General features: G+C 33.3%; 1 protein-coding gene across 1 annotated transcript in view; it reads right to left on the bottom strand.

Annotated features, from left to right (window-relative positions):
• Positions 1-1,428: 1,428 nt before the first annotated feature.
• The window catches only part of LOC133192029 (chordin-like), a 28,252-nt gene continuing 12,078 nt past the window's right edge, over positions 1,429-17,602 (bottom strand). The window contains exons 3-11 of the mRNA XM_061327868.1: positions 8,910-9,000; positions 8,502-8,674; positions 8,155-8,251; positions 7,846-7,887; positions 5,495-5,592; positions 4,439-4,649; positions 3,941-4,249; positions 2,659-2,757; positions 1,429-1,929 (exon numbers count right to left, since the gene is read on the bottom strand). Of these exons, the coding sequence (XP_061183852.1) occupies positions 1,784-1,929; positions 2,659-2,757; positions 3,941-4,249; positions 4,439-4,649; positions 5,495-5,592; positions 7,846-7,887; positions 8,155-8,251; positions 8,502-8,674; positions 8,910-9,000 (1,266 nt within the window). The 3' untranslated portion in view covers positions 1,429-1,783. The remainder of the gene's footprint in view (positions 1,930-2,658; positions 2,758-3,940; positions 4,250-4,438; positions 4,650-5,494; positions 5,593-7,845; positions 7,888-8,154; positions 8,252-8,501; positions 8,675-8,909; positions 9,001-17,602) is intronic.

Below are 17,602 nucleotides of genomic sequence, written 5' to 3'. Positions count from 1 at the left end.
TTGAGGAATGTTGAAGTTTCTCAAATGCAAGCCAAACTCCAAGGTCAAGGGATGAAAAATGTTGTTATCCAAAGAAAGGACTTGTTCTCAATGAATATTCCTGTGAACTATGAAAGCCCAAGCACTAATCATTAAAGAGTTATGGCAAAGTTTAAAGTGCTTTAAATGTGGGTCAAACTCCAAGGTCAAGGTCAAAAGTTCAAATCATAGGTACCCAGGCCTTGTCATAAGAAATACATACATGTACATCTGTATGTGAAAGATTAAAGCCCTAGTACCAATTTTTCAAATCTATGGCCAAGGTTAAAGTTTATCAGAAGTCAGTCAAACTCCAAGGTCAAGGTCAAAAATCAAAATTGTTGGTATCCAAAGAGAGGCCTTGTAACATGAAATACACCTGTGAAATATGAAGGCCCTAGTACTAACTGTTCCAAAGTTATGTTCAATGTTAGAGTTTTTTTTAAAGTGGATCAAACTCCAAGGTCAAGGTCAAGGTCAAAAGGTTAAAAAATATTTAAATCCATGGAAAGGTCTCATTTCTATGAATACACATGTGAAATATGAAATTTTTCCCAACTTTAACCTTGGCCATAACTTTGATGCTAGGGCTTTAATACTTCACATGTGTAATCCTTGTGACAAGACCTTCCTTTGGATACCAACAACTTTGACCCTTAGTACTTGACCTTGGAGTTTGACCTACTTTTGAAAAACTTTAACATTGGCCATATCTTTTGAACGGTTGACGCTAGGGCTCTCATATTTCACATGTTTAATCCTTGTGACAAGACCCTCCTTTGGATACCAACAATCATAGCCCATTGACCTTGACCTTGGAGTTTGACCTACTTTTGAAAAATTTTAACCTTGGTCAAAACTTTTCAATGGTTGGTGCTGGCTTTCACATTTCACATGTGTATTTCTTGTGAGAAGGCCTTTCCTTGGGCACCATTTATTTTGACCTTGACCTTGATGTTTGACTTACTTTTGAAATTTTTTAACCTTTTCCGTATCTTTCCAATGGTTACTGCTAGGGCTTTCATATTTTACAAGTATATTCCGTGGTACAAGACCTTACTTTGGGTACCAACATATTTGATTTGCATTTGAGAAAGTTTAACCTTCGCTATAAGTTGCCATACGGGGGCATCAGTGTTTCACAAACACATCTTGTTTTAAACTGAAAGAAGGGTTTTTTCCTGATGTACATGGTGTGTTTTGAATATTTGAATGTAAGATCCACCAAGAGATTATCAATTTTGTTAAGTTTTTCATCTATTTGACTTTGTTTCTGGTGTCCTATATCTCCATTAGAACCAATGTGTACAGATATATTTACCCACTGTTTGATACGAGACTCCTTTCTATCCTACAATTTGAGATGTATAACATATAATGCACGATATTTTTACCTTTACAATGGAACACTTCTTGAAATAATTGAATTTAATGACATGATAAATATATAATGGCAAACATGTGAAGTGAATTATGTAGAAAATATAACAGTAAAATATTTACAAGAAAAGATGATAAACAATATTATAAATGTCATTTACCCGATCATTAACAAAGTCAAATTAACAAGCAATAACAACGACGGCAGTCAGTAACGTCTACCAGATGATACGGATACTCTGGTTTTTCACTGGACAATGGTCAATATCATTTGTCACGTGATTCCAAGGAAATGCACGTTGATCACTGGAAGAATCAACAGTCCCTCACTCTGAGAAGTGTCAATGCTCAGACACCACTTGGTCATAAATTTCAATCGTCCTCTCTAGTTTTTACAAGTGGGCACATCAATATCCTCCATTTCAAAACATATCATTTGCCTGCGGACTGTCCGTAACCGGCACCCCTTCTTTTTCCTCTCACAGCCTTTCAGTCCTCTTTTAAGCTTTCGTTGGAAGTCTTTCACCGACTCTGTGGAATATATGTACAAGAATTTGTCAAATTCTTATGTTATTGACATATAGGAGAACATAGCAGGCAATGTCACTCACTGTGCTGAGACTTTCACTCACTTATTTATTTATTTATTTTTGTAGAATGCATGTCTTTATCGAAAATTACGCCAGAAAACATTGTACCAGTATGAAGGGAACCTTATTCTAATTTCTAATTCCCGTAGCTGTGTTGGAGCCACTGTAGAATTAACATTGCATTCTGTTAAATCATCCTCGCAAAAACAAAGGGGAAATATTTACTCAGACAAGATTTAAAGAGAGATAAATAAAAATGGAAAACAATTCTTGAGATAAACGGTAAATAATTGATAAATTAATATAACTTAGACCCTCTGTTTTGATTTTCTTTCAGATATTATCCTGCCAATGATTGAAATTAAAAATCAATTTCACTAAATAATTCAGTCGCCAAATACAGCGATTTTTTTACTTTGAAAATACTGCATTACATTTGTATATTTATTGATAGCAGAAATAAATGATGTAGATAGACAAATGTTGGCTAATCCAGGAAAACTACGCGCCTGCGGCAGTTAAACAGACACTCCACCCTTAAAAAGCTTGAAAAGTGATATAAGGTGCATATCAACAAAACATGGCAATTACCAGCCTCCATGCTATAACATTGACAAGAGGCTTAAAATTTGCCTTTATATGTAGATTAGATGAAGAGATCTTTACTTACTTGCACTGGCAGCCCCAAGAATGGCGTTTGAATTTTGTATCTGAAGTCTAAAAGAATAGGAGGAGCATTTTTCTGGATCTTTTCTCTCTTTTATTTTATCTGAAATACAAAATAAATAAATAAACACTGCTAAAATCCTACACTGGTTAATTATCTGTAAGGAAGAGGAAAAAGGTATCCGCTTTTTAAAAAGAATTGGCTTGATATATTCTCTAAAAATTGGAGATTAATATCTCAAACGTAAGATTTAAATAGTAAATAGTAAGAATATATCTTATACTCGTACATTCATTAACAAAAAAATATTTGAGATTTGGCCAGCACATTTAAAATATGACAAAATAATCATGACTGTCTAAGTTTTGTACATGACTTAAACCTCAAGAAAGATCAATTCTCCAACTCCAATTTTTGCTTTATTTTCCTGTACTGCAATTTGAGTCATGATGTATATACTGATCTTAGAACCAATAATTATTATACTTTAACTTTAATATAACTGTATTTTATTATAGATTAACCTGTGCACAGGTCCATCGAGTTAATGAATTTTAGATGCTTTCATCTACCTGACTCGAGGTATATTTCACATTAAATACTTTTTTGGTAACGTATACTGTTTTCTTGGAAATCATTTAAAGACTATTGCCATGGTTGTAATGAATCTATTGTATCAATATTGAAATACTTATGTAATGGATGTCTCTTTTCTGTATATATGTTTATTATATATTTTTGAGATGAACTATATAAATCAAAAGGGTACACATTTTCAAAATAGTCATTACCGCTACATACTCATTACCGCTGAAAAAATATTGCACATTACTGCTACATATATACTTAACCGCAAAAATCTCTCTTCCTTTAGCCATCATCTTGTACACGTACAAAGTATAAAGTTTTATTTTTTTCTCGAAATTTGTAAATACATGCTGAATGAATTACATGTATATTAAATAGTATTCACACTTAATTATTTACTGTGCTTCAACTACATGGTGAATAAATTATTTTGAATAAAACTCATGTTCTGTGTCATGCATACTTATATGATATACCTCGTAGACAGCTTTGTTTACGTAGCGGTAATGAGTTGTAATTTCTTGCAATGTACATGTATCTGTAAAGTGTTACTCTCAATCAAAGTAACAACCTTTCATTTGTCAGCATTTATAAACAAAGAAAATGCTGATAAACCCATAACCTTTGGCTATGGTTAACTAGCTACCGTTCGAAATTTTAGAGTAGAAATAGAGAAGAAAAAGAACGATAATCGAACCTTTGTGAACAATATATCTCCAGATTTCCACCATTTGAGATTTTACATTATCAAATGCAATAACAATAGTGTCATTGTCTTTTCCGTTTTCTTTCCCGCTAATTTTAAGGCGGTAAATAATAAATTCAGTCCTTGCTGGTAAACACAATTTGTTGAAATGACATGGAAGAGCGCCATCTATCGGCAAAGCGAGTGGTAGTATTGAAGGGCACTGTTTATCAACCATCGTGGAATTATGTCTAACTTTTGTGCATTTCTTTGATTTCTTTCTTTGTCTTCTTCTATTTTTCCTTTTATTTCTACGACCACCTGTAATGAAAATTGAAATAAGAAGATTTAATACAGTCTCAGTATATCATGCCATTTTTAATGACGTAATTTTGCTATTTCCTGCGGGTCTGACGTATTTTCAGTTCTGTAAAAAAACGTAACATTTTGGAATAGGTTACAATTAAATTTTCGAGGAAATTATTCTATATTTTGATGAAAAGTCAATACCCTTTCGCTTGCTTCGTCCTTTCTTGTTTTTCCTTTTGTTCTTTCGTTTATTTTTTCTGCCTTTCTTTCGTCGCTCCCTGTCTTTTTTACACACCCCTTTGACTTTTTTTATTGGTCGATCACATGTTTTACAACACTGTCCCTTCACTCGATACTGCTTCTTACAGAGTAATCTTCGACACTGCTCCCTTTCACATGTAATCGCTCCGTTCTGTAAAATACACACAACTGCAGTTATCTTTTGATTTACGAAACCAAGTCGCCCGCGTGGCGCAGTGGTTAGAGTGTCTGCTCTAGAGTCGCGAAGTAAGGAGTTGATCCTTACGTCGCGGGTTCGAATCCCACTGTGGGACGTGGAGACCGGTCCTTCGGATGAGACCGTATAAACCTAGGTCCCATGTCGCAGTAGGTGCGGGCACGAAAAAGATCCTCACTGCTCAATGGCCGTGAGTGCCGAGTATAGGACAAAATTTGCAGCTCTCCACCGGCAAGTGGTGGCGTCTCCATATGAGTGAAAAATTCTCGAGAGGGACGTTAAACAGCATACAAACAAACGAAACCAAATTCGAATATCAGTCATCCATACTACTGCTGTAGACTAATTCTTTGAACGCAGTCTGAATTTAAGATTCGTGTTCTATGTATAAGATTCAGATGTGTTTCATTACAGAGGAAATTTTTTGTTGTTGTTGTTTTATCTCTCTCCATATAACAACAGTTTCTGCTTTTACAGTTTAAACGGTGGACACGTTTATTTCATTTGTTGACATCTTTGACTGACAATTTTACAATAGCCACGTCTGTTTCATTTAGCTTTGACTATTACAGTTTAATAACAGTGGACACGTCAATTTAAATTTATCAACATCTTTGGCGTTGACAATTTTACAATAGACACGTCTATTTCGTTTATTAGCGTCTTTGGAATTGACAATGTCATAATCTATTTCATTTATTAACATCTTAGGCTTTGACATTTTAACAGTATACACATCTACATTATGTATTTCATTTATTAACGGTTTCGGTTGAGGATATTCCGTCTTTTAGTCTTACCAGACACGTGCACGTAATGCAGGGATCTTTTTCTCCAGCGACTTCCGGTTTCCAGTTAGTTGAATTCTTCCTAAGAGCTCCTTTGCCATCTATACAGTCTATTAAAAAGATTAATATATGAAATTTTTACTATTTTAACTAAATATTTTTAGCAGAATTTACCATCATATATTTCATGGTGGTTAATATTGGATCTTAATTGTAAAAGATGAATTAAATACTGTAGTCATGTACATACAACCTACTGGATACATATCAACAGTATAATTTCTTTAAAATATAAGGAAATTATTAAAGGTCTGTTTAATTAAATGAACCTTGCATAATTCAAGTCATTAATCAAATATACATTGTAAATAAATTGATCACCCAAATATTAACTAATAATTTTAATATTTTATAGATCGATATTATTATAAATGTTCAAATTATTTTAGCCTTCCTTGGAAACTACTACAACTTGCATATTTTTTTTAATCACTAAAAGTTAGGACTGTCATTGATAAGTTTTAATAACGATATATAATGTATCGATTTATCGATATTTCACTAGATTAACAACACAAACCCTAAGGAAGGTTTTTAATCCGCATAAATTGAAATAGTAGTCCAGTAAGAAACTTTTGTATTATGCAAACCTGAAGGTGAGCAAATGAATATTTTAGTGTTATGTGTTGAATAAATTGTAATCCAGTTTTAGATAAGACAGACTATACGTCTTAAAGTTCGTACAATATAACTTTGAAAGTTTAATACATGTATCTTAAAGTCAGCCAAATCTGCAAGACAATGCAATGCGAAAAGAATTTAGGACACCTGCTTTCTTTAAATCTACAGCTGAATCTTGCATTTCTTGGTTATACTATAAAATTTATAATGCATGTGTAATGTATCGATTCTCATGGATATACTGGAGAACCTATCGAAGCACTCTATTGAACTGACCAATGACAGCCTTGCTAAAAGTACAGCACTACAACACTCCAAAAGAGAAACGAAAATAACAGTACGGACAGAAATTGTGTATTCTAAAGCTTCCTTCTAAGAAAGAGTAGGACTACGAATTTACAGAGTGAAATAAGAAACACAGCAGAAAACCAAGACCTTGAGTTTTTGCTAACTCTTAAAGTCTGCATTCTGAAGTCCCTCTTGTCTGTAGTTTGACTATGAATGTTCATTCAATGTTTTCAAATCATCCTTGAAACTGTACATAATCTGATTTTGAAGCGTTCTGCTCAAAGAAATGCTTCCTATGGGAGATCTGCCGTTATGGAGGGCCCAACCAATATTTATTTACTGCAGCAAGATTCTGAACCAGAGTTAAGAAATCGAACACTGACTCACATGAAAAAGTCATGGCCATTAATAAATTCAACTTACCCTCTGGATTTTCCGACAATACTAAGAATGTAAACACTCCCAGTATCAAGAACGCTAATTTGACCAAGTATTTGGCGGCCATTTCTATTCAGAAATGAAGTGAGAAGCCAGATGCTTATAGTCACGTGACTACTCTTAAAATTGCTAAGAGGTTTACGAGCGATTATATCTATAAGATATGGAACGTAATCGTGTTTAAAAATACCCATACAGTCTCTCCTTAAATATAAATACGCTTCCTTTATACACTGAACATAACAGAAAACAAAAAAAAAACATGAATACTTTGCCTTTGTTGGCATAAGAGCAATATATTCAAGAGATCAAAACGGGTAAATTTGTATCTGATTTTTTTTTTTACCGGCCATTAAATAATTAGATAATCTTTAAAACAATAAGAAAAAGGCTAGTATTTCTTTGAGGTAGAGCTTTGCACTAGCTTACGATACGTAAATGAAAAAAAAGTTTGGATGGTTATTTTATAAATGTAAATTTTCTGTCTTTGTATGAATAATTTGAATGGATTAGTTAAAATAAGACAAAGTATTCAAGCAATTTGTAAACAACAGATCAAATCTAGATCAGCCTGAGTTTTGAAAATTACGAAACCTCCAAAAATCAAATCTATTTTTAGTTGATAACTGAGTTTTCTGTGTTATAAATGTTAGTATATATATAAATGAATTGTTCTAATTATTAATTAAGAAGGAAAAGAATGGTTATATTCACTCTCGTTTTAATATTTACCCATATCATTTAGTAATTAAATTGATTTTGTTACAAATAAAGTAAAATAAACAGTTAGTTTCTGAGATTTTGAAAGTTAAATAACAAAGGTTGGGTTTTGCTTTTTTTTTTTTACATGGTTTAAATGTTACTTAAAATGTATATATATAATCTACAAAAGGAATGGAAGAAGAAGAAAAATAGCCGTGGCTAGACTGCCTATTGCAGAAATCAGACCCACATACCTTCTGGTCTCCGCCTTTCTAATCTATCTTTTGATTTGATATCTAGAGACAAAAATTACCCACGATTATCCTATATTTCATTTCAAAAATCTCTTTGTATGTGTTTATTAGTAGGAAGACACAATCTCCTTCAATGACTTATGTCATGGTCAGTGCAGTAATTTTGTTTCAAAAAGTATTCCACATACTGTGAGCTTAGAATGCGATTATTGCAGTGATGTTTCATCGACATGTTTTATTGACTTACATGTGTAAAATTAAAAAAATATATTTTAATATCTAGATGAAAAGCAATCGATATTTACTTACCAACACAAACTGGACAGCATGTATCTGGGGACTGGTAGAAATTGCTACAATGTTGTCTGATTACACACGTCTTCAGAAAGCAGTAAATTTGTCCAGACTAAAAAAAAGATAATAATAAAAATAAAAAAATAAAAATGAAGCTTTATAAGGTTTCAACATTCCTATTCAACTTTTAAGTGATACACATACAAGTATATTTTATTAAATTTTATCTTTTTAATTTTAGGCTGTACTCGATCTTTGATATAAAATGTTTTTCGAAGACAAATATATGTACAAGCTTCTATAGTGATTTTTTTTTTAAATCACTCTCTCTCTCTCTCTCTCTCTCTCTCTTTGTGACAAACCTGACAAATGCAGTTGACACACTGGTCAGATCTGGTGGGGGTGATATGTGTATTGTTGTTGGAGAAGAACTGGTTGTGTTGATAGACCCTTCCCTCAAAGTGGCACTTCCGGTCCTTATTTCCCGCCTCCCCATCGTCAATCGGCGCTACTGTAGGAATGATGTTTTTTAGATCTAGGTGAAAATAGTGCGGGATAGCTATTTCAGGCCAGAAATTTCTACACAGCCATCGCCCCACAACACAAACTTCAACTTATTGAATTATTTAGAACATATGCATATATGGACGCACACTAATTTTATAGATTATCTATTTCTACTGTAATTTTCGAATAGTAAATGAAAAACTGTACAATAATAAATCTGATACGTAAACCTATCGAAGAGAGATAGAAAGAGAGGTGGTCACCTTCACACACTGGACAGCAGGCCCCCACTGGATATCTAGGGGTCTCACAATTTAATATTGGACACTCCACTTTGTCGCAGGTTACAGTGTTCTATTGAAACAAAATATTTTATTGAATGCAATTTTTATTCTAATTATTAAAGAAAAAAAAATCAAGAATCATTACTTCTAATGAAAGATGCAGTTATTCAAATACATGTATTTATTAGATTGTGAAAACACTTTATAAACCACATACCGAGTAAATTACACCGATATCCGAAAATAATTACAACTAGATGCGTTTCTTGTTGCTAGGGCAACAAGTGGTCTTCCGACCGAACTTTTCTCCAGATCGCTGTGCTACCTCACTTCATTTAATACTTTATTGAAGGTATTTTTTGTTCGCGTTTATGTAACACAGTCTTTCAACATAGATCATGATTATTAAAGGATTTCTGTAGAATCTCTGTTAAAAAAGCTTTAAAAATTAAGCAAAAACTATCATACATGTCTTCACAGAGAAAAATATCATTTACAACTGAAAAAAGAGAGAAACAATCTCCCGCCCCAGCAGGATTCGAACCCGCAACAAAACGAGAAAGTTTGGATCGGACATATGAAAGATATGGAGATAACGAACAGTATTCAAGCTCAAAAGTCCATTAAACAATACAAAATAGGAGCAGAGCAAACACGGACCTCCAAACATCAGAGGTGGGATCAGGTGCCATGGAGGAGTGAGCATCCCCTGCCGACCGGTCACACCTGCCGTGTGCTCCTTGTCATGATCGGGAAATCACGGAAAAATCCGTCGACAATTCAGTGTGTAAATAATGGCCTAACAATTAGTATGAAAAACGTTAGTCAGCATTTGACTCAATGATAAATTGTATTTGCTGACAAGGCCATTGTATCGACCATAGAACTTACGAAATGATGACTTTAAAACGAGACAGCTGATATTCTTGTTTCATCAACTTATTTGTCAATAATTTACCTCGTTTTAGAAATTATACATACGTAGAGCATGCTCTTGCGTATCGAATCAACTGAGAGATATATACCCGTATGCAGGTGATGAAGGTATATTGCTGCATAAGTAAGGGAAGTTGACGATTGAAAAGTTAAAGTCATCACGTTTATCATAAAGCTTGGTTGTTAGATTACCATTAACATCTTTTTCAAGTAAAATATACAAATATGAAACAGATGTGTCAGACTCTGTGGTATCTTTTATCTCAAGTTCACCAGGACATATCGTATCGACATAAGAATGGAAATAGCCATTGTTAATTGACAATACGTCGTCGATATATCTAAATGTCGAGTTGAAGACCACAGCAAGTGTTTTCTTCTTTTCACGTACAAGATTTTGGACAAATTCTGCTTCATATGAATACAAAAAAAGGTCTGCTAATAACGGGGCGCAATTGGTACCCATGGGAATTCCAATAGATTGTTGGAAGACCTGGTCTCCAAAAACCACATAGATATTGTCAATCAGAAACTCAAGCATCTTTTTAATGTCAACTTCAGAGTACTTGTGTGTACAATCAGAATGTTTTTAACAAAATAATTTTGCAAATGACCAATGACAAGGTAAGTATATTTACGAGTTCCATTTTTATTGAAAAAGCAGCTGTCAATGATATCAAAAAGCCTGGAATTTAATTTATCGTGGGGAATGGTTGTGTATAAAGTTGAAAAGTCGTAAGTTTTAAAGCTGTTGATTTTGGTAAAATCTTGTGATTTCAAATTTTCCAAAAGTTCCTTGGAATTTTTAAGTATCCACATCTGATTTACACCACTTCTCGAATATATTGTTGCACAGTACTCTTGAAGTTTCTACCTTCACCACTGTTAATATCTTAGTGAGGAGTAAAGATAGAGGCTTGGTTGAACATATACTGGAACCCGCTATGTATCTTTGTTTGTAAGGATTTTTATGAAGTTTCGGAATCCAATATAAATATGGTAATTCGAATTCATCTTGGTTGTTTGGAATATTAAAAATATTCAAAACTGACATATGATTTTGAAGAAGTTCTTCCTTAGAAAGGGAACTATGAGTATAAGTTGGATTACCACTTGTAGAATTAAATCCAAGTTCCTCTAAAATACATTTAATATAATGAGTCTTACAAACAAAGACAATATTGTTACCTGCTTTGTCAGCAGGGACCAGTACGTACTGATCATGTAATCTATCTTTGTATTACATATCTTTGCAACAAATGCATCAATCAAAATGATAAAAACATACTTAGAACTCTTAGAAGACTCTCGATTAACCATGTAAATCCCAGAGAAAAATATTGAAAAACAAAAAAGTTACAAATTTAACATTTTTTAATTCACTTCCGTTTGCGACCGGAAGTACGAACGATGGAAAATAATGGTCGATCAACATATCTACATTTGATGCTCTATCACCTCAGCAAGTTTCATATTCATATCTTATCATATATATCGAAAGACCTTAATAATAAAAAGTAAACTAATTGTTCAGAGAACAATTAGAGGCCTTTCCACCTTTTTAAGTGTTTTCGTGTCGTTTAGGCCGAAAAAAAGAAAAATGCCAAAAAAAAAAAAAAAGCAAAAAAAAAAAAAAAAAAAAAAAAAAAAAAAAAAAAATCCTCCTCCAGCTGGGATCGAACTCAAAACCCTAGGTTTGAAAGGCAGGTGCTCTAACCACTGCGCTACACATTCCGATAAAATTGAGTAACTTAATTGTTTAAGACTATAGAATAAATACAAGCGTATTTTTAGAATCGGTAGGGGAAGAAAGAAGTTCCGTAAAAGGAAATAGTTCCTGAACTTGCAAGGAGTATATAAAATAACAAGGGACGGGTGTGCGTGAGAAAACGTTAACACTGTTCCCTAATGAAAATGTATTAATGGACTGTAGCCCGATTCATCGATATTGTGAGCATGCTGAATTTTTGGAAAATAGCTTAGTTGTAAGCTTAAAAGATCGGGTTCGGATTTTAACATTTCTGACTGAATATCCTGAAATAAATATGAAACATTTAAATAAGCATTTCTTTGGGTTAAATTAAATATGTGTAGCACAAATTAAACTCCCAACATGCATTTTTAGAAGGGAAACACGACAATGAAAGCGAGAACTGTTTTTAATATACCGAAAATCGCTATTTCTGGAAACTGATTAATTCTAAATAAAAATCAAATAAATTCCAAATGTAAAAGAAAGAGAGAATGCTTGGTATTAAAATGTCGTACCATATCAGGAAAATCGAATGCTACTAACGACATCTGAAGAAATAGCCGATAAAAGGTTTAGATCATTTCTTCGTTCACCTGCACTTTAATTTCATACACAACAGAACTTGTAGTTCTTGCCGTGAAACTTCATGACTTCTATAAACTTATAAGACTCACCGTAAAACTCTCAAGAAAGTTTCTCTGAGGTCTATACTACATATGTACCAAGTATGTTGTCGATCCGAGGTCTGGTTTGAATTTTACAGAAATATTCTACGTTGTTGTTGATGTGATTTTTTTTAAGAAGGGGGGGGGGGGAATGAATTATTTATTTTATGCCTCTTTTAAACTAAGAATTGTAACTACTTTCACATCTTTAAGTCTGATTGTGACCTTTGGGTCAAGATCAAAGGTCAAGGTCATTTAAAAAAAAAAAACAAAAAAAAAAAAACAAAAAAAAAAAAAAACAAAACAAAACAAGGAAATCTTTACTTTCTATGTTTTTACCTGATACTGGAGCTGGATGCATGTCCTTACTTTTCATTTGACCCAATGTCAAGGCTAAAGGTCAAGGTCAAAGTTCAAGGTCATTTGGTGAATTGCTTTATTTTACACATATATAAGGAATTTCTTATGTTTTTAAATGACTTTGACCTTGACCTATATTTCAAGGTCAAAGTCAAACATGCCGATGCAGTTGGTCCCATGTCTCTAGGATACACCGTTTTAAAAAAGGTTCATTAAATGTAAGCAGCATAAACTTTCAGGGGCAGTAACTCATACAAGGGACCAAAGAATGCTTTTGCAATGATAGAATGAAGAGAGTATTAAATGAGTCGAAGACACTGCTGAAGGCTTGGAATCTCTACGCTTTACGGTTTCGGAGGAGTAGCGATAACAAGGTTTTATTGCAAAAGGGGTGACAACTTTTGAATGGGTCAAGCTTTGGGGACAAGAATGAAATCCTTAAAATAGTTTTAGAAGGACATATTATAGATGCAAAGATATTCAGTATATGTCGAAAGGTTTTCTACAGAATCTCTGACAAAAAAAGCTTTTAAAAATCAGCAAAAACTACCATACATGTTTTTAAAGAGAGAGAAGCCATTAGCAACTGAAAAAAAGAGAAAAACAAAGAAAAAAAAATTAACTACCTCCAGAAGGATTCGAACCCCAGACAGTGGGACAAAGTTTGGATCGGTCATATCTTTGCAATAAATGCACGCATCAAAATATTGAATACATATTTAGAATTCTTGTAAAACACTCTATAAACCTTGTAAATCCTAAAGCAAAATATTGAAAAACAAAAAAGTTGAAAAATTGAACTTTTTGAATTCACTTCCGTTTGCGACCGGAAGTGCCGACGACGAAAAATAAAGGTCGTTCCCCATATTGGAATTTGATGTTCTATTTATTCATTGAGTTTCAATTTCATATCTTTAGCCGTTGTCGAGAAAAATTCTGGACAAAATGCCATTTAAAAAATACAAATTTCCCCAAAAATCGCGAACAGAAGTGAATTTTGAAAAAATGAAAAACACGTCTGGAGATATTTACATGATGCATCTTCCGCGAAAAAATCTCTGAAATCTGCTCACTCACAGCTGAGATATCGCCATAACTATGAAAAAAAGAATAATAATAATAACTAGAAACTCATTACTAGTAATGAGAAGGTCTTCCGTTATACGACTTCCTGTTTGCATGAACATGTCTTTTCCAACGTCGGTATTAGCCTAAAACTTATGTAGAAACAAAATAACTTAAAAAATACTTTTTTGCTTCGTTTCCTCTCACGACCGGAAGTAATGACGACACACGATTTTTACACCAAGCAAATGAACTGATGACTGACTATAAGTCCTGAAAGTTTTAGAGTTCAGTCTTTTACTGTTGCCGAACAATTGTGAGAACAAATTCTAATTTTGAGGACAAGAAAACACACGACCGGAAGTGAACTGAATAAAAATCTCTGAATTTTCTCTTGACTTTTGCAGTATCTACAGCATATGTAAAAAAAAAAACAAAAAAACATTTCAATTACTTATCTATAAGTGATATTTATGAGAAAGCTAAACCACGAAATAACGTAGTTTATCTTTTAAAACCGGAAGTTTAAAGTTTTTTTCCGGTGGAATTTAACATATTTTAAAACAGCGAAAGGGAAGCAATAAAGTGATGAAAATTTTAATTTTAAAAAGAAAAGTTGAAATTTTCGATTTCTTTGATCACTTCCTGTGATGACCGGAAATGACGGCTGACGCTTTTAACCCTATGTGTTTTGCCTTCTCACCAAGTTTTATTACTCCTACAAGTTTGGTGTTTTACTTTCATGCCGTTTCCGAGATCTCGCTGAAATAACTTTTCATTTTGTGGACAAGAAAACACGCGACCGGAAGTGAATTTTATTAAGATATTTCATGTCAATCTAGACAACTGCAGTCTCAATAACATATATAAAAATCATTTAAAGAACTCTATCTATAAGCGATATGTTGGGGAAAATTCAAAACCCCTATTATGTAGTTTTTCTCTTAAAACCGGAAGTTGTCGTTTTTTGTTTCCGGTGGAACCAAGACATCTCGTAACTGTGAAAAAGATACAATTATATGATGCAAGTCTTATTTCAAAAGAGAAAATTTGAAATTTTCTATTTCTTTGGTCACTTCCTGTGACGACCGGAAGTGACGACTGACGCTCTTAAGCCAAATTGTTTTGTCTACTTCTCAAGGTTTAATACTCTTATCAGTTTGGTGTCTAAATCTCTTACCGTTTCTGAGATCTCACTCGGACAAGTTCTCATTTTGCGGACATTTAAACGCGCGACCGGAAGTGAATTTTACAAAGATATTTGACGTTACTCTAGACATTTGCAGTCTTGATAACATATTCAAAAATCAGTTCAAATACATTATGTATAAAAAATATTTATGGGAAAGTAAAATACTCAAATTATGCAGTTTTTCACTTATAGCCGGAAGTTGACGTTTTTGGTTCCGGTAAGACTAACATATTTCGAATCTACAAATAAGATGCAACAATGTAATGAAAGAAAAAAATCAAAAAAGAAAAGTTGAAAATTTCGATTTCTTTGATCACTTCCTGTGACGACCGGAAGTGACGGCTGACGCTCTTAACCCAAATGGTTTTGCCTACTCCTCAAGATCTATTAACCGTATAGGTTTGGTGTCTTAATCTCTTACCTTTTCTGAGATATGACTGGGACAAAATATTTTTGAAAAAAACGGAAATCGGACATATCTGACGACCGGAAGTGAATTTTGAAAAAATGAAAAAAACGCCTAGGGGTATTTTCATTCTCTATCATCCCTGAAAATTTCAAGAAAATCCGTCCAGCCATCTCTGAGAAAACGCTCCGACAAGAAAAGGGGAAAAAAAAAATAATAATAAAAAGAAACAGTAGAATCACTATAAGGTCTTCCGTCTGAAACGGAAGACCTTAATAATAATAGAAAACAGACGGAAAACAATAAGGTCTTCCGAAGGAAGTCGGAAGACCTTAATAAAAAGGGACGGGTGTGCGTGAGAAAACGTTAACACTGTTCCCTAATGAAAATGTATTAATGGACTGTAGCCCGATTCATCGATATTGTGAGCATGCTGAATTTTTGGAAAATAGCTTAGTTGTAAGCTTAAAAGATCGGGTTCGGATTTTAACATTTCTGACTGAATATCCTGAAATAAATATGAAACATTTAAATAAGCATTTCTTTGGGTTAAATTAAATATGTGTAGCACAAATTAAACTCCCAACATGCATTTTTAGAAGGGAAACACGACAATGAAAGCGAGAACTGTTTTTAATATACCGAAAATCGCTATTTCTGGAAACTGATTAATTCTAAATAAAAATCAAATAAATTCCAAATGTAAAAGAAAGAGAGAATGCTTCGTATTAAAATGTCGTACCATATCAGGAAAATCGAATGCTACTAACGACATCTGAAGAAATAGCCGATAAAAGGTTTAGATCATTTCTTCGTTCACCTGCACTTTAATTTCATACACAACAGAACTTGCAGTTCTTGCCGTGAAACTTCATGACTTCTATAAACTTATAAGACTCACCGTAAAACTCTCAAGAAAGTTTCTCTGAGGTCTATACTACATATGTACCAAGTATGTTGTCGATCCGAGGTCTGGTTTGAATTTTACAGAAATATTCTACGTTGTTGTTGATGTGATTTTTTTTAAGAAGGGGGGGGGGGAATGAATTATTTATTTTATGCCTCTTTTAAACTAAGAATTGTAACTACTTTCACATCTTTAAGTCTGATTGTGACCTTTGGGTCAAGATCAAAGGTCAAGTTCATTTAAAAAAAAAAAAACAAAAAAAAAAAAAAAAAAAAAAAAAAAAAAAAAAAAAACAAAACAAGGAAATCTTTACTTTCTATGTTTTTACCTGATACTGGAGCTGGATGCATGTCCTTACTTTTCATTTGACCCAATGTCAAGGCTAAAGGTCAAGGTCAAAGTTCAAGGTCATTTGGTGAATTGCTTTATTTTACACATATATAAGGAATTTCTTATGTTTTTAAATGACTTTGACCTTGACCTATATTTCAAGGTCAAAGTCAAACATGCCGATGCAGTTGGTCCCATGTCTCTAGGATACACCGTTTTAAAAAAGGTTCATTAAATGTAAGCAGCATAAACTTTCAGGGGCAGTAACTCATACAAGGGACCAAAGAATGCTTTTGCAATGATAGAATGAAGAGAGTATTAAATGAGTCGAAGACACTGCTGAAGGCTTGGAATCTCTACGCTTTACGGTTTCGGAGGAGTAGCGATAACAAGGTTTTATTGCAAAAGGGGTGACAACTTTTGAATGGGTCAAGCTTTGGGGACAAGAATGAAATCCTTAAAATAGTTTTAGAAGGACATATTATAGATGCAAAGATATTCAGTATATGTCGAAAGGTTTTCTACAGAATCTCTGACAAAAAAAGCTTTTAAAAATCAGCAAAAACTACCATACATGTTTTTAAAGAGAGAGAAGCCATTAGCAACTGAAAAAAAGAGAAAAACAAAGAAAAAAAAATTAACTACCTCCAGAAGGATTCGAACCCCAGACAGTGGGACAAAGTTTGGATCGGTCATATCTTTGCAATAAATGCACGCATCAAAATATTGAATACATATTTAGAATTCTTGTAAAACACTCTATAAACCTTGTAAATCCTAAAGCAAAATATTGAAAAACAAAAAAGTTGAAAAATTGAACTTTTTGAATTCACTTCCGTTTGCGACCGGAAGTGCCGACGACGAAAAATAAAGGTCGTTCCCCATATTGGAATTTGATGTTCTATTTATTCATTGAGTTTCAATTTCATATCTTTAGCCGTTGTCGAGAAAAATTCTGGACAAAATGCCATTTAAAAAATACAAATTTCCCCAAAAATCGCGAACAGAAGTGAATTTTGAAAAAATGAAAAACACGTCTGGAGATATTTACATGATGC

Source organism: Saccostrea echinata, unplaced genomic scaffold (assembly GCF_033153115.1).
Source record: "Saccostrea echinata isolate AGI-Se365-2 ecotype Australia unplaced genomic scaffold, CSIRO_AGI_Sech_v1 ptg000001l, whole genome shotgun sequence".
In the NCBI taxonomy this organism is placed as follows: Eukaryota; Metazoa; Mollusca; class Bivalvia; order Ostreida; family Ostreidae; genus Saccostrea; species Saccostrea echinata.
This window is presented reverse-complemented; position numbering and strand designations above follow the sequence as displayed.